Source organism: Ptychodera flava, chromosome 2 (assembly GCF_041260155.1).
Source record: "Ptychodera flava strain L36383 chromosome 2, AS_Pfla_20210202, whole genome shotgun sequence".
NCBI classification, from domain to species: Eukaryota; Metazoa; Hemichordata; class Enteropneusta; family Ptychoderidae; genus Ptychodera; species Ptychodera flava.
In genome coordinates this window covers 15,373,693-15,390,844 of record NC_091929.1, presented here as the reverse complement: position 1 = coordinate 15,390,844, position 17,152 = coordinate 15,373,693, and the positions used below count along the sequence as shown (strand labels likewise).

Below are 17,152 nucleotides of genomic sequence, written 5' to 3'. Positions count from 1 at the left end.
CTGGGGACCTGTAATCCAAATATTAAAGGATTCGTACAGGATGTTTTGAAGAAAAACCTGTGGATGTACAAATTTGAGGACAATGCTACACATCCACCTATTTAGCTGACAGCAAAGCTAAAAACCAGTTGCTAAGAACAAGAGACGTGTTGAGCTACAATACAAAATAATCTTAGGTTTGGTAGCAGGCTATGATCAACTAAATGTTACAGGGGCATAAGCTTTCAAAGACGTGAAGTCTCCTTTATCAGATGCAAGGGGGAATGAAAAATTGAAGTAGAAAGTGACAGAAAATTCAGAGTGAAAATTTCAGAAAATTCAGTAATTCAGAGTGGACATTTTTACTCTGAATGTTCTGTCGCTTTCAGCTTCAATTTTTTATTCCACCCTTGCATCTGGTAAATGAGACTTCACATCTGTGAAAGCTTATTCTCCAGCAACATTTAGTTGATCATAGCATGCTACCAAAGCTTAGATTAATTCAGAACAAAAGTACAGAAACTTATCAAAATTCAGTTACTGACCCTTGAAGTTTAAATCTACATTACAGATGAACTGAGGTTCTCAAGCTTGTTTCCAGACAGCTACCTGTACACTCATCTTCTTCATTATCTGTGCCACCAGCTTCTGTAACAACTCTTCGATTTTCAGTTAAATCCAACTTTTTACATCAATAGGTAATGGCGAGATGAGACTTTAAATGAAAGACAAGGGGCTGATTACGTTAAGGAAAAGGGTGAGACTTGCATATACAATGCTTCTCTTCAATACTGTTACAAAATATTTGCTTCTTCTTGTCATCAACTGATTAAAATAAAAAAGCCAAACTCTCATATGCTGAAACAATACATTGTATACTCTGCGATGTTTAACTGATGTTTTACATGCGATTGTGTCTACTAAAAGACATTTGTTAGCTCTGATTACGCAGCGGTACTATGCAAGGCGTATCGATCGCGCTCAGGTCAAGGGTGATCGCTACAGTAGTGTTGAGTTGACCCTTGACCCAAGTGAGATCGATCGATAGACTATGGCCAAAAATACCAATGCATATTCACAGCTATAGCTAGTGTTGATATACCAGCCACTGAAAGAAAACATGTTTCTTCACGTAGTTAAGCTATTTCAAGGTACAATACAATAAATTTCAAAGGATAATAATACAGATGCTTCAAAATCTAATACCTTTTACTATTTTGGAGAGGAAACTTACCCTTTCTGGTCTTGCTTCCGCACGATCACGACTTCAGGGTGTGCTTACAAGAAAAATGTCGCAACTTCCGTTTTGATGCATCATGGGATAGGAAAAGGCACCAAACGTGAACACCGTTTAGAAGTAGAACGCCTCTTGCACACTGATGTTAAAATCAAAACGTTCATGATGGTTTCAGATTTTCTTTTCAAATTTTGAAAATTACAACCGTAATAAACATGTAAAATTATTTTGTATACTTTCTTTTTAGAATAAACATGCTTTCAGAAATTGTAGACCGGAGATATTTTTCACTTAGTGTGAAATTCGTTACACCAAAATCCGTGTACGTTTGCCGGACAGCGAGGCAGTAGTAAATTTAATATAGCCATTGTAAAGTAAAAAACACAAAAGATTGTTAATTGTTTCACAGTATTGTAAAATTTCTGTAATGCTGAGTTTTTGATCACTTGAAGGAGATGGTTGTTAACACATGGTGTTCAGGTTTAGAACACCATTGTTAATAATATGATCACTAGAGTTAACAATATGAACACTAGCCGTTCAAATTTGAACACCGACATGTACATTTTGAATTGCACCGATATAATATATTAAATAATATACCAATAACAGTAATAAACACAAAACAGTTAAGGTGTTTTAAGTCTAAGAGAGAAAGTGGTATTTCAGTTGACAAGACTGATCTTCCCGAAATATTCTCTACTCCCTCCCTCTTTGGATTGGGTATCCGTGTCTTTGAAGTATGGAGACAAAAATAACACAAATATTCTGCTGCTGTAGGACAAAAAAATTCCAGGTTTAATAGTAAAATTTAAAGAAATTCAATTCATTATATTTCTAAAACTAATTCAAGTCATTATACTGACTGGGATGTATATACTTCAACTGTCCTTCCAGAGACAGACTTATAAATCCGTCGTTTGAAAAGACTAAAATATGTCGTTTGAGGGCGCTCTTTAAGTTCCTCCTTAGATTGAACCCTCAAACGACCGATTTTTAAGTGTTTTCCTTGGATAATAGTTTTACGTTTACCTACTGCATCAAGAAAACATGGAAACAAAAATGCAAAATGAATTTCCCTGATACCTTTTATTGGAGCAATAGCCCTGATACAAACACATACATGTATGAGGTATGATGGTAATTATAAACACTTACAATCCTTGTTTATTGATACAAATAAGGGTAACAAAACCAATTTCCAAGGTTGTACTTTTTAGTGTAAATTTTTGTGTGATAAGATAACTGACAAGCACAGCATGATGGTTATACTTTTAATATGTATCATAATCTGGATTAAAGACTTAATATATAAGTCACCACAGTGTTCGATCCAGCTTTCTATTTACATGTTCAGAATAATTTTACCCACAGGACATTACTCGACGTTCAGTTTTGACCTAATGAACATTAAGATTATCCTGTTTTCTGTAGAAAATATCGACCAATCAAGCTCTTGCAACAGTCAAGAAGTTGTGTCTGAGAATAGAGAGTAGACCACTTTATACTTGAACTAATCTCTTCCACAGGCTTGGTCTGTTATTTTCACCCTATGTGGAGCTATTTGTACATTTACTTCCTGTGGTCGACTAGATCAAGCTTTCACAACATGTAATCTGATATCAGTGCTCTATCAAAGCTACAAATACATGTATGAGGCTTATATCTCTAACACATCCGGGAATAAGATGATGATCTGCATGTTCTAGGGAAGTTTTGTATATTGTCTTCACCCTTAGTTAAAGAAGAATGCGCCTCGGAGACAGATATTATGACTCAAATTTTCAAATTTTTTCCTGATCTACCACTTGTTAGGGCCCGTTTGAAAGTTCTTGGAGAAGGAAAATTTTATACCGTCTGAGTCTTTTGAAAACCGAAAATTTCATTTTCCCCACTGAGTTATTACTGGTATGGTAGTTATTTTCAATTTCAAATTTGTTGGGTAATGTGTTTCTCTAGTACCAAACTTTGCATGGTGATCCCTAATTTTTATTGTAGGTCTGGTAAGAGAATGAATGATTGAAATTTTCGATAAGGAAAATTTGAACAAAAGTTTAGGTTTTTCATCTTCGAGGCACATACTACCATAGACTTACCCTGACGGTACATAAACATTTCTCCTAGTCACTACATTCTGTAAACACACAGTCTCATAATTCAATTTTATAATATACCCATGCCAATATCAATCAATCCTGGTAACATTCACTGTAAAACATCAGCTGTGATATTTTACGGTAAATGTCTTGATATGCACAATACATGTCATCAGTTTTGGAGTGTTCCTGAACTGCATTTGCAATTTTATAGTAAACAAACAAACAAAATAGCTGCTGCTCTATTGGGCGATAACCTCTACATATCCATCTTGTCACAGTACATTTTTACTATATAGATAAAAGCGCATAGATGTAAACATTTCACCGAAATCACTAATGTGTAACATTTCAGATTAAGTTAAAATAACCGATATATACAAAAAATATTTCTCTAAAGGACTTAAACAGGTAGATGATAAAACATTATGTAAATGGTAAGTGTACAGAAAATGCCATGTCTTTACAGATTGTTTACTTTAAAACTTTCAGTAAAGCAAATTTACATATTTAAAAAAACACCAAAAATCTTCACACCAAAAATTACTTAACAGCGGTGGATTTGATTGCAATACCAGTGCATAGTTGTAGCAGTACCAGATTATGTACAGTATGGTACTTTTGGTTTGTATATTTGTCTTTGTGGGTTATACTTTCTATTATTACACTTTCTATTACTTTTTATTACACTTTCTATTATTGCAATATTGTGGAGCAGAAAAACTTGGTTTCAAAGCTGTAATAAGTTCAGGATGGATTTGGTAAATCAAATATGACTGGTTTATTGATGGGTTTGTATCTGAGGGTGCATGTTGAGGCGTTGATATAAGTTGTGTAGCCATCGGATGTCACTCCGTAACCTGTAAACAAAATATATGGAAAATAGGTAAACATACAATAGCAAATATATATGGCAAATTTATGACAATTGGTTTGAAAGGAAAGGAGAAAAATTTCAATAACTTTAAACATATGTTGGTAAAACTTTCTTGTATCCGGCAAAACTTTAACCTGTTAGAAACTGATGAGAGACAAACTTTTGCAGATTTCTAATTAAAATGAGAAATGAAAATTTATCAAGTTGTTATTCCAGCAGTCAAAAACTTTTGAAATGAGTACATTCATACCTTCATGTATGTGTCCAAAGATATGATATTTTGGTTTCACTCGTTTCTGAATTGTATTCAGTAATTCCATACAGCCAGCTCTCTGCTCTGACATGGTTTTATCTCCATGACCTAAAAAAATATCATAAAGTATAGAATGTCAATAATATGCTTAACTTCTAAGAATGTATATACCGTTAATATACATATTATGTATTTATGAGAATATATACAAGAACCATATGGACATTACATGTAGTTCTTATTTAATTTATATAAAACTTTATCTGTGAGTCAGTTATCGCTACATGACTACCTGTCCTTTTATTGTACATTGGTACAAATTTTACATCTCCTGGGGACATAATAAACTATAAACTTGTTTACCCAAACATATGAAACTGCAATATTAGATGCATCAAAAGTTACTGCGATTGGTGCTGAAACTATTGGTTCATCCTAATGTCTGACCTAGCATGGCTTGATGCATGGTTGCCAGAGTAACCATTGCTCTTATTGTTTAATACTTATGTCAGCAAGGTTCATAAAACAAACAGAGATTTTGACAAATACCAAACTTTAAGAAAATATACACTTTGAAGCATTGGATGACAAACATACAGCAGACACTTTTGAAATATTTGCATTTGTACAAGGTTGAACACACACACATCACTCACCTAGGGGAGGTCCATGGTAATTAAGATATCAATGCCTTCAGAAATTTTGTTCCATACGTCCAGCATTGGTTGACCCCTTGGAAGGTTGAAACTCCAGTCAAAAAATTCTGGTTGCCTTGGTGGAAAAATGTAAGAATATGGCATACAATTTATCTAAACATCAAACTTCCTGTTGGAATATGCATTACTGAGAATTCTTTGTTACCGAACAAAAGTAACACATAAATGATATTTACTGCTGGTGACAGAATTTTGGGCAAACCTTTATAACATTTGCAAAAATATTTATCATTGCAGTTGGTGGTTGGAGCTCTTGGCACATGAATTTTGAGTTTCATCAAATCAGTGGCACTAGCAAAGTCATACATACAGAGCATGTAGACATCAAAATCATAAGGTATTTCATTTGGAGTGTGTTCTGTTTTCTTTGTGACAAAACACATAAAGTATAAACACAGATCTCTTTACAGCTAAAGATGACAATTACATTTTCTTGCTTGACAATCAGAAGTGTTAAATTTTTTTAACATGATTTTGCTAAACTGGACAAAAACTTGTCAGGTAAAGAGTACATGTAGGTGTGTCTTGCATAGTATACTTTGCTTGCATTTCAGAAATTCCACTGAAGTCGCTAGAATCACCATTCATGACCTCTTCAAATGCACTTGGCCAATTCCCACTTTAATAACAGTTGTTAAAATGGCCACCTCCGTACAGTGGTCCATTTTTCTTAGTCCCTTGTGTGACCACTATACACAGGTTTTGCTGTACAATAGTGAGCATTTGGTTTGACAGTTTATTCAAGACTTACCATGGTGAACCATAGATTCTGAATCCCAGAACATTGGTTTCTGAATCTTCCAAGTAAGTACAGTTGGTAAGTTTCAAATACATATCTTTCAGTTCACTTTCATCATATCTCTGCATGCACTGCCATGATTTGATTGTAACGGGGTCAAAGGACAATTCATGATTACCAGCAATGACAATCTTGTGTTTGTATGGTAGTGTACCTGTGAAGATAATTGTAATAAATGACAAAAGTCTTCAGGTGAGGTGGAGAGTTTTCATGCTGTTTGCAAAAATCTCTGGATCTCCACCTTTGATAAAGTGCTCCGACAACTGATTTGGATTTGCACGGCGTAGAAAGAAAGACAAGCCCACACCTATGAGTTTATTTTAATGCATTCTCTGGGATAGTCTGAAAAATATATCAGACCAAGTTAGGTTAGAACTGAGCTGAATTAGGGAAGGAGGGGACTGAGGCAAAGTTAGTTTTGGTTAATGTGTTAAGGAGTCACACTGAGCTGGTTTTTGGTGTAGTTGATTTAGCAGTTGATATCTATTTTTGCATACGAACATGGGCTATTTGACATCCTAATTACACACAATATCAGTGGTATGAACTCAAGAGAGCGATGAATTATTGTATGTTTGCTAATTGACCTTTGACATTGAAACATGTTGAGTAAACAATACTGAAAAAGACAATTCGACTTTGAAGTTTGGAGGAGACATTATTGCAACAGTGAAATGAAAACACTCATATCTAGATTGTAGCCATAATCCCTTTACATGCATGGAAGGGAATGTCAGTAACTGACCTAGCCAATCGTTAAATTTCTCAACTTCTTGGGGCAACCCTTCTTGAGTGAAATCTCCAGCATGTATTAGAACATCTCCGTCTGGTAGAGGATCCATTTTATGGGTCTGTGAATGTGTGTCTGACACACAGACAAATCTTGTATGACCTAATGGTGTAAACAAGACAGAACAGTGATGCATGATACTGTATTGTATGCCAATAACACAAGAATAAGGTAAGACATGCTAGAAGTTATTCAAAAAAGTAACACAGGTGCAGAGACAAACCCAATCTATGAGTCCCTTGAACATCTTCATTCACTTTTAGTTTTAACTTCGAAGAGCAACTATGGCTGTTTGCAATAGAAAGAACTTGATCATACAAATGTGACATTCCTATCAATTTCCCTTTCAATTTTCCTATCTTCCTAGGAAAACAGAGAAGAGATTTAATCAGCACTTCCTAGTTTACATGTGTATAAATGCACTGCTTGTATATGTATATTTTGTACAATACCTGCTGTGTATTCTTTACTTAAATGGTCCTTGCTGTTTACTTAGAAAGATATACTGAAAGGAAGCTGATTTTGTTGTATCAGCATTTGTATCCCTGTCTTTTTGTTGCCAATTTTTAGCTCAAGGAACGCATCCATTTAAATTCAAGTATATGAACAAGGATAAAATTATTGGCTTGGGTTATTAACCCATTTAATACAAGATTTCTTCTTGTTAAAGGGCCATTAGCTGTAACTTTCAGCTATTCATTTAGTATTGAGGTCAACCAGAGTTCTGGCCCTTGCTAAACCATGTAAAGTGCCCAATATTCTGATTGTCAACACAGCCTGTATATGTGTAATGGCCATTGATGTAGTTGACAAATGAATTCTAATCTCGATTTGAATTCAATTTCAAATAATAACTGTGATCTGTAAACATCATGCTTCAGGGATTTGAACCAGAAATTGCAGTTGATACAAAACTTAAAATAAAACTACTCAAGAAATAGCGAAATGTTACAGCAAACAGAACATGGTAACTGTTGAACTGATGTTGATTAACTTATCAGTTATGAATTCATGCAGAATGTTTAAGAATAGTCCATAATTGTAGTTTTGTAAAGTAACATCCCAGCTCAACAATACAACCTAACCAGTATATCCTACCTTGGGTTATACCCCTAGACAATATTGTTTGTTTTGGCACTCTGTCAACTGATAAAATTATGCTACTTAATTTCATTCCTGTCACAAACTTTGTGTCGGCCTGGAAAATAGAATATCATACGCCATACAGATTATTTTCAACTCTGCCTCTGTGAATTCTCTGGAATAAAAGAAATTGGGATTCGGATTCCACTTTACTCTGTAGGTGTCTGTGTGAAGCCATTTTGTTACTGCTTCTGACTTCATACAGTTCATTCATGGAGGACTTGTAACTGGTACCACTCTTTGACACTTTTATTTGCTTCCTCTGAGCTTCTTCTTTCTGGACTTTGACACTTCGAAGATACTCATTTCTGAATTGAGCAGAAGACATCAATATGTACTTCTCAATGGCTTCTGTAAACATTGACTTAATTAGCATAGTTTATCCATATGGTAGCCATGCAAGAGATATTGACTCTTCTGTGACACAATCTGCAGTGAACAACCCCATCCATTGTTTTTCAACATCTTCATTCCTGAGCAATTCACTTGATATGAAGTTATAAAACTCTTTACCATGGATATTTATATTCTCTTTGCTTTCTAATTTCCTCACACTATCATCAAGGAGTGAGAAAAAATTAAAGGTAGCATCATTGATATTACAAAGGCTTCCTCCAATGTTTTGTTTGCGTTTAGTCTCTTCAGGGACTCTTTGTCTTGTAAATATTCTGACAGGTAATCTTCAGTTGTGGTCTTTCTTTGTTGTGCTTATTTATCTGTCTTCCTTGCTAACATTATTGCCTTTCTAAGTGTTGTACCTGTTTATCTGTCTTCCCTATATACTAACATTATAACCTTTCTGCTGCATACATGTAGATATCTTTTAACCAATCCTTTTTCCTGTGCATTAATTTGAAAACAAGCCAATCATGTACTGGCCCGTATGTACCGTACCTTTTCTCTTCCTCAAGGTGAATTTCTGAGATGTTTCTTTGCATGGTCTGAGCAAATGTTATGGCTCTGCTTTTTACCTGAAGGGCAGTCTGTTCGACAACACTTGCTTTAACATTTGAAATGAAAGTGCTGCTTCATATTGGGATGAATCTGGTTGGGTGTTATTAAATAAGGACTGAACATATATTTTATAATCATAATCTGATGTGAAAAGTGCAACTGTGTGGTAAAATGCTGTAGTGTGCTGATTTTCATCCTTGCTGCCAGATACCTGTCTCAAAAGCGGAGTGTATGTTGTACCACAGACTGTCAGAAAAGCCTTTGACCTTTCAGGATGTTCAACAAAGTACTGCTTGTGAATGTTGATGCTGGGCTTTGGTGGTAGTATCATCATATACTTCTGCCAAAAGCTGATCCTCACTGATCAACATATCATCTGACATCACAGTTGGAGGGTCAGGTGTTGATGAGACACTTCCATAGACACACTCAGACTGATGTATTTGTTGATCAGATTTATCAGATTTATCTGTTTCTTTGTCATCTCTACTTCATTTAGTGATTCTAGCACTCTAGTGATTTCTTCTTCACTCATCACATCATTATCATCCTGTGGTAAGTGTACAGCAGGTTCCAAACTGGTACTGGTAACTGTGTTTGAGTTGACAGGTTGCTTACAACAATGGCCGTCCTTGTGAAGACCAATTGTTTCCCTACTGTAAAATGCCTCTACTGCATTTGGCTGACGTTTCAATAGAGTGGCATTGAAATTCAGAATGCGTAAACCTTTTTTCTCACTGGCTCTCCTGATGGCAACTCCAATCTACCCTGGTTGTGACACGTTCCTACAAATTATCAATTTCAACTCTTTTCAGTGTCTGACCTTGGGCTTTGTGTACCGGTACTGTCAAAGCAAAACTGTGTGCCATGTTTTTCTCAGAAATTGGACAGTATGCACTGTGATTGTATCGTCTAATGGCAACATTTTGTCCAGTGGATGGAAACTGTAGTGTTATGGTATCTCGCTCTAGAGCTACTATCTGACCACATAGCCCATTGACAAGATTATTAGAAAGATTGACAGTCAATATCACTGGTTCACCTACCTTGAAATGCAAGGCTGAAGGTACACGACTCTTTCTGAGGTAATTTACATCGCCATGATCCTCACTTTTGTAAATAACAGCTTCTCCTAGAAATAAAAATATTTTGATGTGTTCACGATTTTGTATTAAAATTAGAGGTGACTGTATTCCTCTAAGGGGTACTGTATATCACTGGGTAAAATACTCGATATACCCGTTTCTGTATAAGCAATAAAGCACACCCAGCAACGGCATGCCACAAGATTTTGACCATTTCATGACATACCGGTATGTGCACGAGCAATAGTGAGTGCATATATAAAGTGACCTGGTCAAAACCGGTTGGTACACCGTCGCTGGGTGTGATCATAACAGTAGTAGTACATTGAAATTCAGGCATGGAACATCAAAAGAGGATTTTTGCTCAAGTTGAGAGTTGGCGCGTGTGCCAGCCGAGGCATATAATGAATATACCATAGTTCTTTTCACAGCTTTCCCAATCAGATTGCTGTAGTTGCACCATCAATATACTGGTATGATATAATTACTTATACGAACATTTATGGAACACAACAGTATACATGGCGTTTATCTCCTGTGGTGATCCATACCCGGTATACTACACTACACCAGTGACGTCTTGCCATGACCTTTGTTTTGGCCGTTGATTAGCCAATCAGTAGTGGAATAAATTACATCATATGGTAGAATCGTTCTGCAGGCCACATTTCACAACGCTTGGTCTCAAAACACGGCCGATTTCTTCAAGATGACGCGAGTAACACATTCATCGGCGTGATTTTTGAGGAGATGGTTAAATTTGTGATCCAACTAGGTATATGGGAGTGTAGTTCTGATGCTTTGTGCGAGCGCACGGCCAGTTGACAAATCGGGTGGTGTGTTTTTTGAGTGATTGTGTTGCACACCTTGTGAGTATTTAGGTTGCAGTGGCGGGCATATCGACTACGGGATCAATAGATCGATCCGAAAATCGATCTACTTAGCAGACGACCCAGCTAAGGAGCGCCTGTGCTGCAAATGGTCGGAAGTAACGCGATGCTGGTAATAAAAAGTGTAACACACTTTTGCTTGGTACGGAACACCCGTATCACAGGGCGTTGTCTACATGTCCATCCCCAGGGGTGGGAAGATTATACCTTGCTGGCCCGTTCGTTGTTGACTTTGTCAAATTTAAGCCGGTGATAATCTGGTGACAGCGTCCACAGATTAGTAATTTACCCTTGATTACTTGGCTAGGCACTCAAACTCATCAGATAATAGACGCAGCATGTTGATAAACGTATACGCAAGATTGTCAAGGGCAGTGCTAAGTTAAGACCGAAACACCAAAGGTTGGTAGAATATATCTTTATTACATGTAGCGATACAACGAAACACCTACCACCCCTGGGGACGGACATGTAGACAAAGCCCTGTGGTATTACACACAGCCGCCATGCAGAGCTTGCCGGCCGGTTCCTGGGTGAATTTGCTATACAGTATACAAAAACGTCGCGATTAATTCCGTAGAGCTTTTCTCACTTGATATGAATCGCTTGGGATACTTCTCAGGTTTTTTCTCAGATCCTCGAGGGTTTTGTTTTGGAAGAAATGTCTGTTCATTATGTTTTCCAAATCACAATTATTACAATGATCGCCTCTGGGTTCCCGTCAGATGTACCGTGGAGGTACCACTACCAGAGATGCCCGGACGAACACCATAAAAATGTTATCAATGCTCTCTCAATAGCACAGTGTGTAATTTTAGACTATCTGGATCCAAAACATACCTGTTTCTGCACATCTGCGTCACTCAAAGCCATTTTGATGTCTTACGTTTGATAATCACGGCAAAAAGATCAAGCATTGTATCAACCAGGTTGCCCTCAACCGATATCAAGGTCACCCATGGCAGATGATCACATGACCATGTGAGTATGGTTGAGTGTACTTGATAGAAGGGGTGTACGTTGTTCTGTATGTGGCTTCAAGACAAATAATACATTTTTCATGAAAGAAATGTGAACCGAGCACGGTAAATTTACATAAAATACTTTGTTTGACTTGAAGAATTCATATTTCATACATTGTTTGACAAAAACTTGAGGTATATCATGTTATTAGTACACTTATATTCCCACGCCGCAACCCTTATTCAGTGACCCACTGTATCTGGTCACCTGATCAAAGTCACCCATGACCTGCATGCTAGTAGCACGCTTCAGATTAAGAATCTGTTTGCCATCATTGTATTTTGTTCACTACGTGCTTTCGATAATTGTTTCACTATTTTTGTCAATTAAATGTCGACTACAGTTTCTTGTTCTATTCCAGAAAATATGTTTTTATGGCCTGGTTTGTGTGCTACCTCCATTGCAAGAGATACACATCGTTGAATTGTCAACTCAGCCTATAAACTGCATTGGTAGTGTCGAAAAGTAAATTCTGGTACGGACTACAAATTACAATTTAAATGTAAACGTGATAGTACATTGTACACATGTATACATGCTGAGTTTACGTGCCTAACGGTTTTTGTTTCTGTGTTTCAACAGTCGAGGAGTAGAACAAAAACTTAGAATATTGATATACCAAAGAAAAGTAGTAAAGCAATATAAAATGTTACTCATTTAACTGAAACTTGTATTAACATCTATAATTTAACTGGAGAAGGAAAGCAATACAAAAATGAAAAATGCGGCAATTATGATGTACTGTATGAACTTGTAGTTAACTAAAAAACTAACAATGAATAACAAATACATGAACAAATAACTGACAAAAACACAAATAGTTTAAACCGGTTGAATAAATTTAAAAAGGGAAGACAATAAATTGAATATGAATTGAAATAAAAACAGAACAACATATGCAACATTTTGAATGACTTCCAACGATAGAGATACTGAAGTCACATTTTGAATATTTATGTTGCATGTCTTGTTTGGTCGTTTACTTCAATTCATATTCAATTTATTGTTTTTGTTTCTTTCTTGTTGTTCGTTTCATACTTTTGTGTTTGTTTTAGTTTCATTGGTTGAGTATTTTTTAGCGTTTTTGTTTTTTGGTTTGTTTTGTTTTTGTTTTTGTTTTTTTACGTTTTTAACCCCGCCACCACCTCAGGGCGGTGTTAAACACGTTAAAGTCAAAACCAGCCCGTAAAAGGCAGAAATCCCGTCCGAAAACACCACAGCTATGGACCCACAGCTAATACCTTATCGATTATCAATATGTGCGATTATCGTATCGAGTGATTATCGTATCTATGTCGTAGCAATATTCTGATGAAATGTAAAAAAATTAATTAACTCATGGCCGGTGCCTGTCAATATTTGACAACAAATTGAAATGGGATCATAACACCGATGCTATACTGAAGAAGGGGCAGCAAAGATTGTACTTTTTAAGGAAACTGCGTTCATTCATGGTTGATAGACAAATTTTATCTCTTTTTTATAAATCTTACATTGAAAGCGTTATCTCATTTTCATTCATTTGTTGGTATCAAAATCTGTCTGTTAAAACAAAACTTCACTTGATAGAATTGTTTCACTTAGCTCAAAACTAATTGGTATACCCCAGAGAAGTCTTTCTACGTTTTATAATCAGCAAGTACTCAGGAAAGCCCGCTCAATTCTTTTGTCTTGTGATCATATTTTATCAGCAGAGTTCGACACACTTCCCTCTGGTCGGCGTTTTAGATACCCGGCTTGCAGGTCAAACCGGCGCAAGTTGTCATTCATTCCAACCGCTGTGCGGCTTTTAAATGATTCCTAAAACTGTTTTTTGTATAGTCCTGCGTCTCCTACCATTTTGTAAATTTGTATTATATATATATTTGTTTTTGATGTTGTATTTGAGCCACGCTTTTTAATTGCCCATGTTTGGGATAAATAAAGTTCTATTGAATTGAATTGAATTGAATTGTAAAAGCCTATCCACAATTGACGGGCATCACAACATAAGATCTGAAAACGAATCCAAGCTAGAAAATGTTGCAAAATGCCTGGCGGGGCATTCGAGGACATTGATGAGATCTCGAGAACACCACGCACCGTGTACACCTGTTGCACACTTCTAATTCCACTGTGTCTTATCCAGTAAGATGTTCGATAAAACTAAAAGTTTAGGTATCACCTACACATTCGACACGACAGACACGGTAACAACTGTCCAGTTTTGTCCATTCGAACAGTTTTCTCAGCTGATCGCTTTCGGAGATCGTTTGAGGGTGTCGCTTCCAGGTAAGACAATGATACCCTGAATACTGTGGTTCCGTAGCCAACAACTTTCACCGGCGATTTTGATGGCCTTTCCTCACCACCCAAAATCGCTGAGGAATGTTATTTGCTACGGAACTGCAGCAATGAAAACGAAAGAGATCCCATTTCTTTATTCTTTACTTTCACAAAAGACAAAATCACTTTCCCCAAACAATATGTTCAGTGTTCAAATACTTAATGGAATAGAATGTCACTACACATCCTACAACTCACGCGTCACGGTCCCTTGTGGTTCGATACTGAGCTCAGTTGGACTAGAACCAGTGCAGTGTTTATGTTATCACAGCTTTCAAAGTACATAAATATAAGCCTCAAAATAATCATGCAAAACAAAGGCAATTGTCATTAACAGATATCATGTGCAGACTACATCCATTGAACTCAGTCGACTCATGAGTACGCCTGAGGTGGCCCGCAGTGCACAAGAATGTGGGACAACGGGTTCCATTTTGGGGACATTGTTGCAAGCTTGGGCACGTCCTGGTTGCAACACTGATGGTGCACACCTAGTTGCTATATATGTAGCCCTTGGTATGGTAGTGTGCAATGTTCAGGATATACATCCTGGTATGTGAATAACCCTATTATTATAATAAACCTTCTAAAGTCGTAATTTATAAGTCGAAAGTATAGTGTTTTCAGTTTGTCTTGTACATACACTGTGCTGTAGGGCTATTTCACATAAAATCACAGATAATCTGTGAGGTGTTTGACTGGCCTTCATATGAAAATTTTTAGCCTGCTGCACAGTGTTCCTGCACAGGTGCGGCACTAGTGCAACAGACAATTACCGTAACTCAACTGTAAGGCAACTTTTTCGCATGCAAATTAGCTGCTGCCGCAAAGGCGCAAGAAATGATGGAAACAGTAACTGTGCGGCAGCTTTGTGTAGGATTATCTGTTATAAAAATAAATGAATGAAAAATATAAATGATAGGTCAGTTTTGTTTTCTTGAATATAACTGGTCACAAAGTGCAATGGTACACTGTACTCACGGTAATGAAAGAGTGGGCAATGTGCCCATCATGTGGTGCTCCATATCTGCAGCAATAACCAATAACAATCTGTACATGTAATGTCATTTCTGGCACACAAGCTGCACACTTTGATGGCCTGCTGCACACAAGCTGCCTACTTCAAGGTCTGCTGTACACAAGCTGTACACATTTTACACAGAAGCTGCACAGTTTTGTCTCCTGCTGCACAGTTTCTGCACAGATTAACACTGTGCAGAAACTGTGCAACAAGCTGCATTTTCCTGCACAGCCTCTCTTGCACAGCTTTCCTGTGCAGCACTAGTGCAGCAACTCTACGGCAGAGGTGCCGCTAGTCTACAGCAGAGCTGCTGCACAGTTTCATGTCCATAAGGGTGTGAGTTCAAAGTCTTTGAGGCTACTAATGTCCATAGTTAGGCAATTACAATTCTGCTTTTTTGTACCGGTATGTTTGTAACTTTGATATACATAAATGGCCAGATTTTAATTTGGTTTATACATACCGGACATATCAAGAAACAACATCCATAGGTTAGTGTGGCGCCCCCACATTGGCCTCTTGTTTTACCATTTGTTTTCATTGCTCTATTCCTGCATAGTATTTGCAATCTTTCATGACAGTTACGTGGACTGTGTTTATGAAAATGGTAGGTGCCATATACAGCAAAAAACAGGATGGTTGGACAGTCTCATATACATTACGTTTACTTTTTTGTACGTCCCACACAAGTTTGTAGATAACATTGTAGATAAAAAGAACCGACTCATTTGAGTGAAATACTAATCATGTAACTCTCCACTCCACTGTTTATCCTTGTGTGTCTAGACAGATTGGCACCAGTACGTATACATTGTATTATGGTTTGTTTAGCCAGAGTGCTGTCCTAATTAACTTCGGTCTCTACTATCAACTCAATAACTAATTTAGCTATTCCCTTGTGTGTTCTATCCAGACACTCAAATGAGTCGGCTCTTTTTATCTACAATGTTATCTACAAAACTTGTGTGCCACGTATAAAAAAGTAAACGTAACGTATATGAGACTGTTCAACCATCCTGTTTTTTGCTGTAGTGCTTTGTGACAAACTGATGAAGGTAGATTTCTTTTAGATCAGTCAGTTTATGAACATTTTTGTTGTTTTACAAAGTGATATTATTGTTGCATTATATTGATGTCATGCATGCTGTTCTCACACATATTCAACATCTTTCTACACAGGATGAAGACTCAGAGATTGATGGTTTTGATTTTGAACATCTCAGAGATTTTCATCATGGAACAAGGGTAACAACAATAGCATGGAGCCCAGAAACTTCATTAGAAACTCTACCAAGACAAGTCAAGTAAGTTCCTATTCTGTAAATCAACCTCTCAGTTATTATGGTACATGGATTGTCTCATTTTAGCATAGGCTTTGAATTCTAAATATTGTCTATGGCAACCATGCATGTACATACAAATTGAAGGTCACTGACTGTTGGTATCTGAAAAGAATGTTGACTATAAATGATTGCAATGCTCTCCAAATGTTGCCCTTTTGCAAAATTGTGATACGTGTTCAAAAGACTGATATGTGACCACTTTGTACCATATTCCTAGAAAGTGTGACAGATACTTAGATAGAAAGATTACATAATGGAGCAGTATGATGCATCTTATATCTGTACCATAATATATAACTTACAAGATGAATATATTTTTCATAGGATCTCTTCATTCAAACACTAGTACTCATTTTTTAAACAAAAGAACCTTCAAGCTGACTCAAACAAAGCTTAAATTTCAATTTCCATACTGGTTCTGAAATTAGACATCAATCTGGTCACTTGATGAAATATCAACCAAAAGGCTGTGTTACAATCAGAAGACCAATGTCACCGTCAGATTGGCATCACATCCGCTGTTTTATGACATATACACCAAAACTAGAGAGGGCCTTGCAAAGATTTCATGACATTTTGGTCTGATATCCAATCACAGCTCATACTCTGTAAACATGTACA

General features: G+C 36.7%; 1 protein-coding gene across 1 annotated transcript; it reads right to left on the bottom strand.

Annotated features, from left to right (window-relative positions):
* Positions 1-1,993: 1,993 nt before the first annotated feature.
* Positions 1,994-6,932, bottom strand: LOC139115609 (metallophosphoesterase MPPED2-like). Its single transcript, XM_070677869.1, is given in 6 exon segments — positions 1,994-4,172; positions 4,440-4,550; positions 5,099-5,116; positions 5,119-5,213; positions 5,910-6,111; positions 6,703-6,932. Coding segments are annotated over 6 exon segments (720 nt in total). The 5' UTR covers positions 6,884-6,932; the 3' UTR covers positions 1,994-4,059.
* Between the last annotated feature and the right edge of the window lie 10,220 nt (positions 6,933-17,152).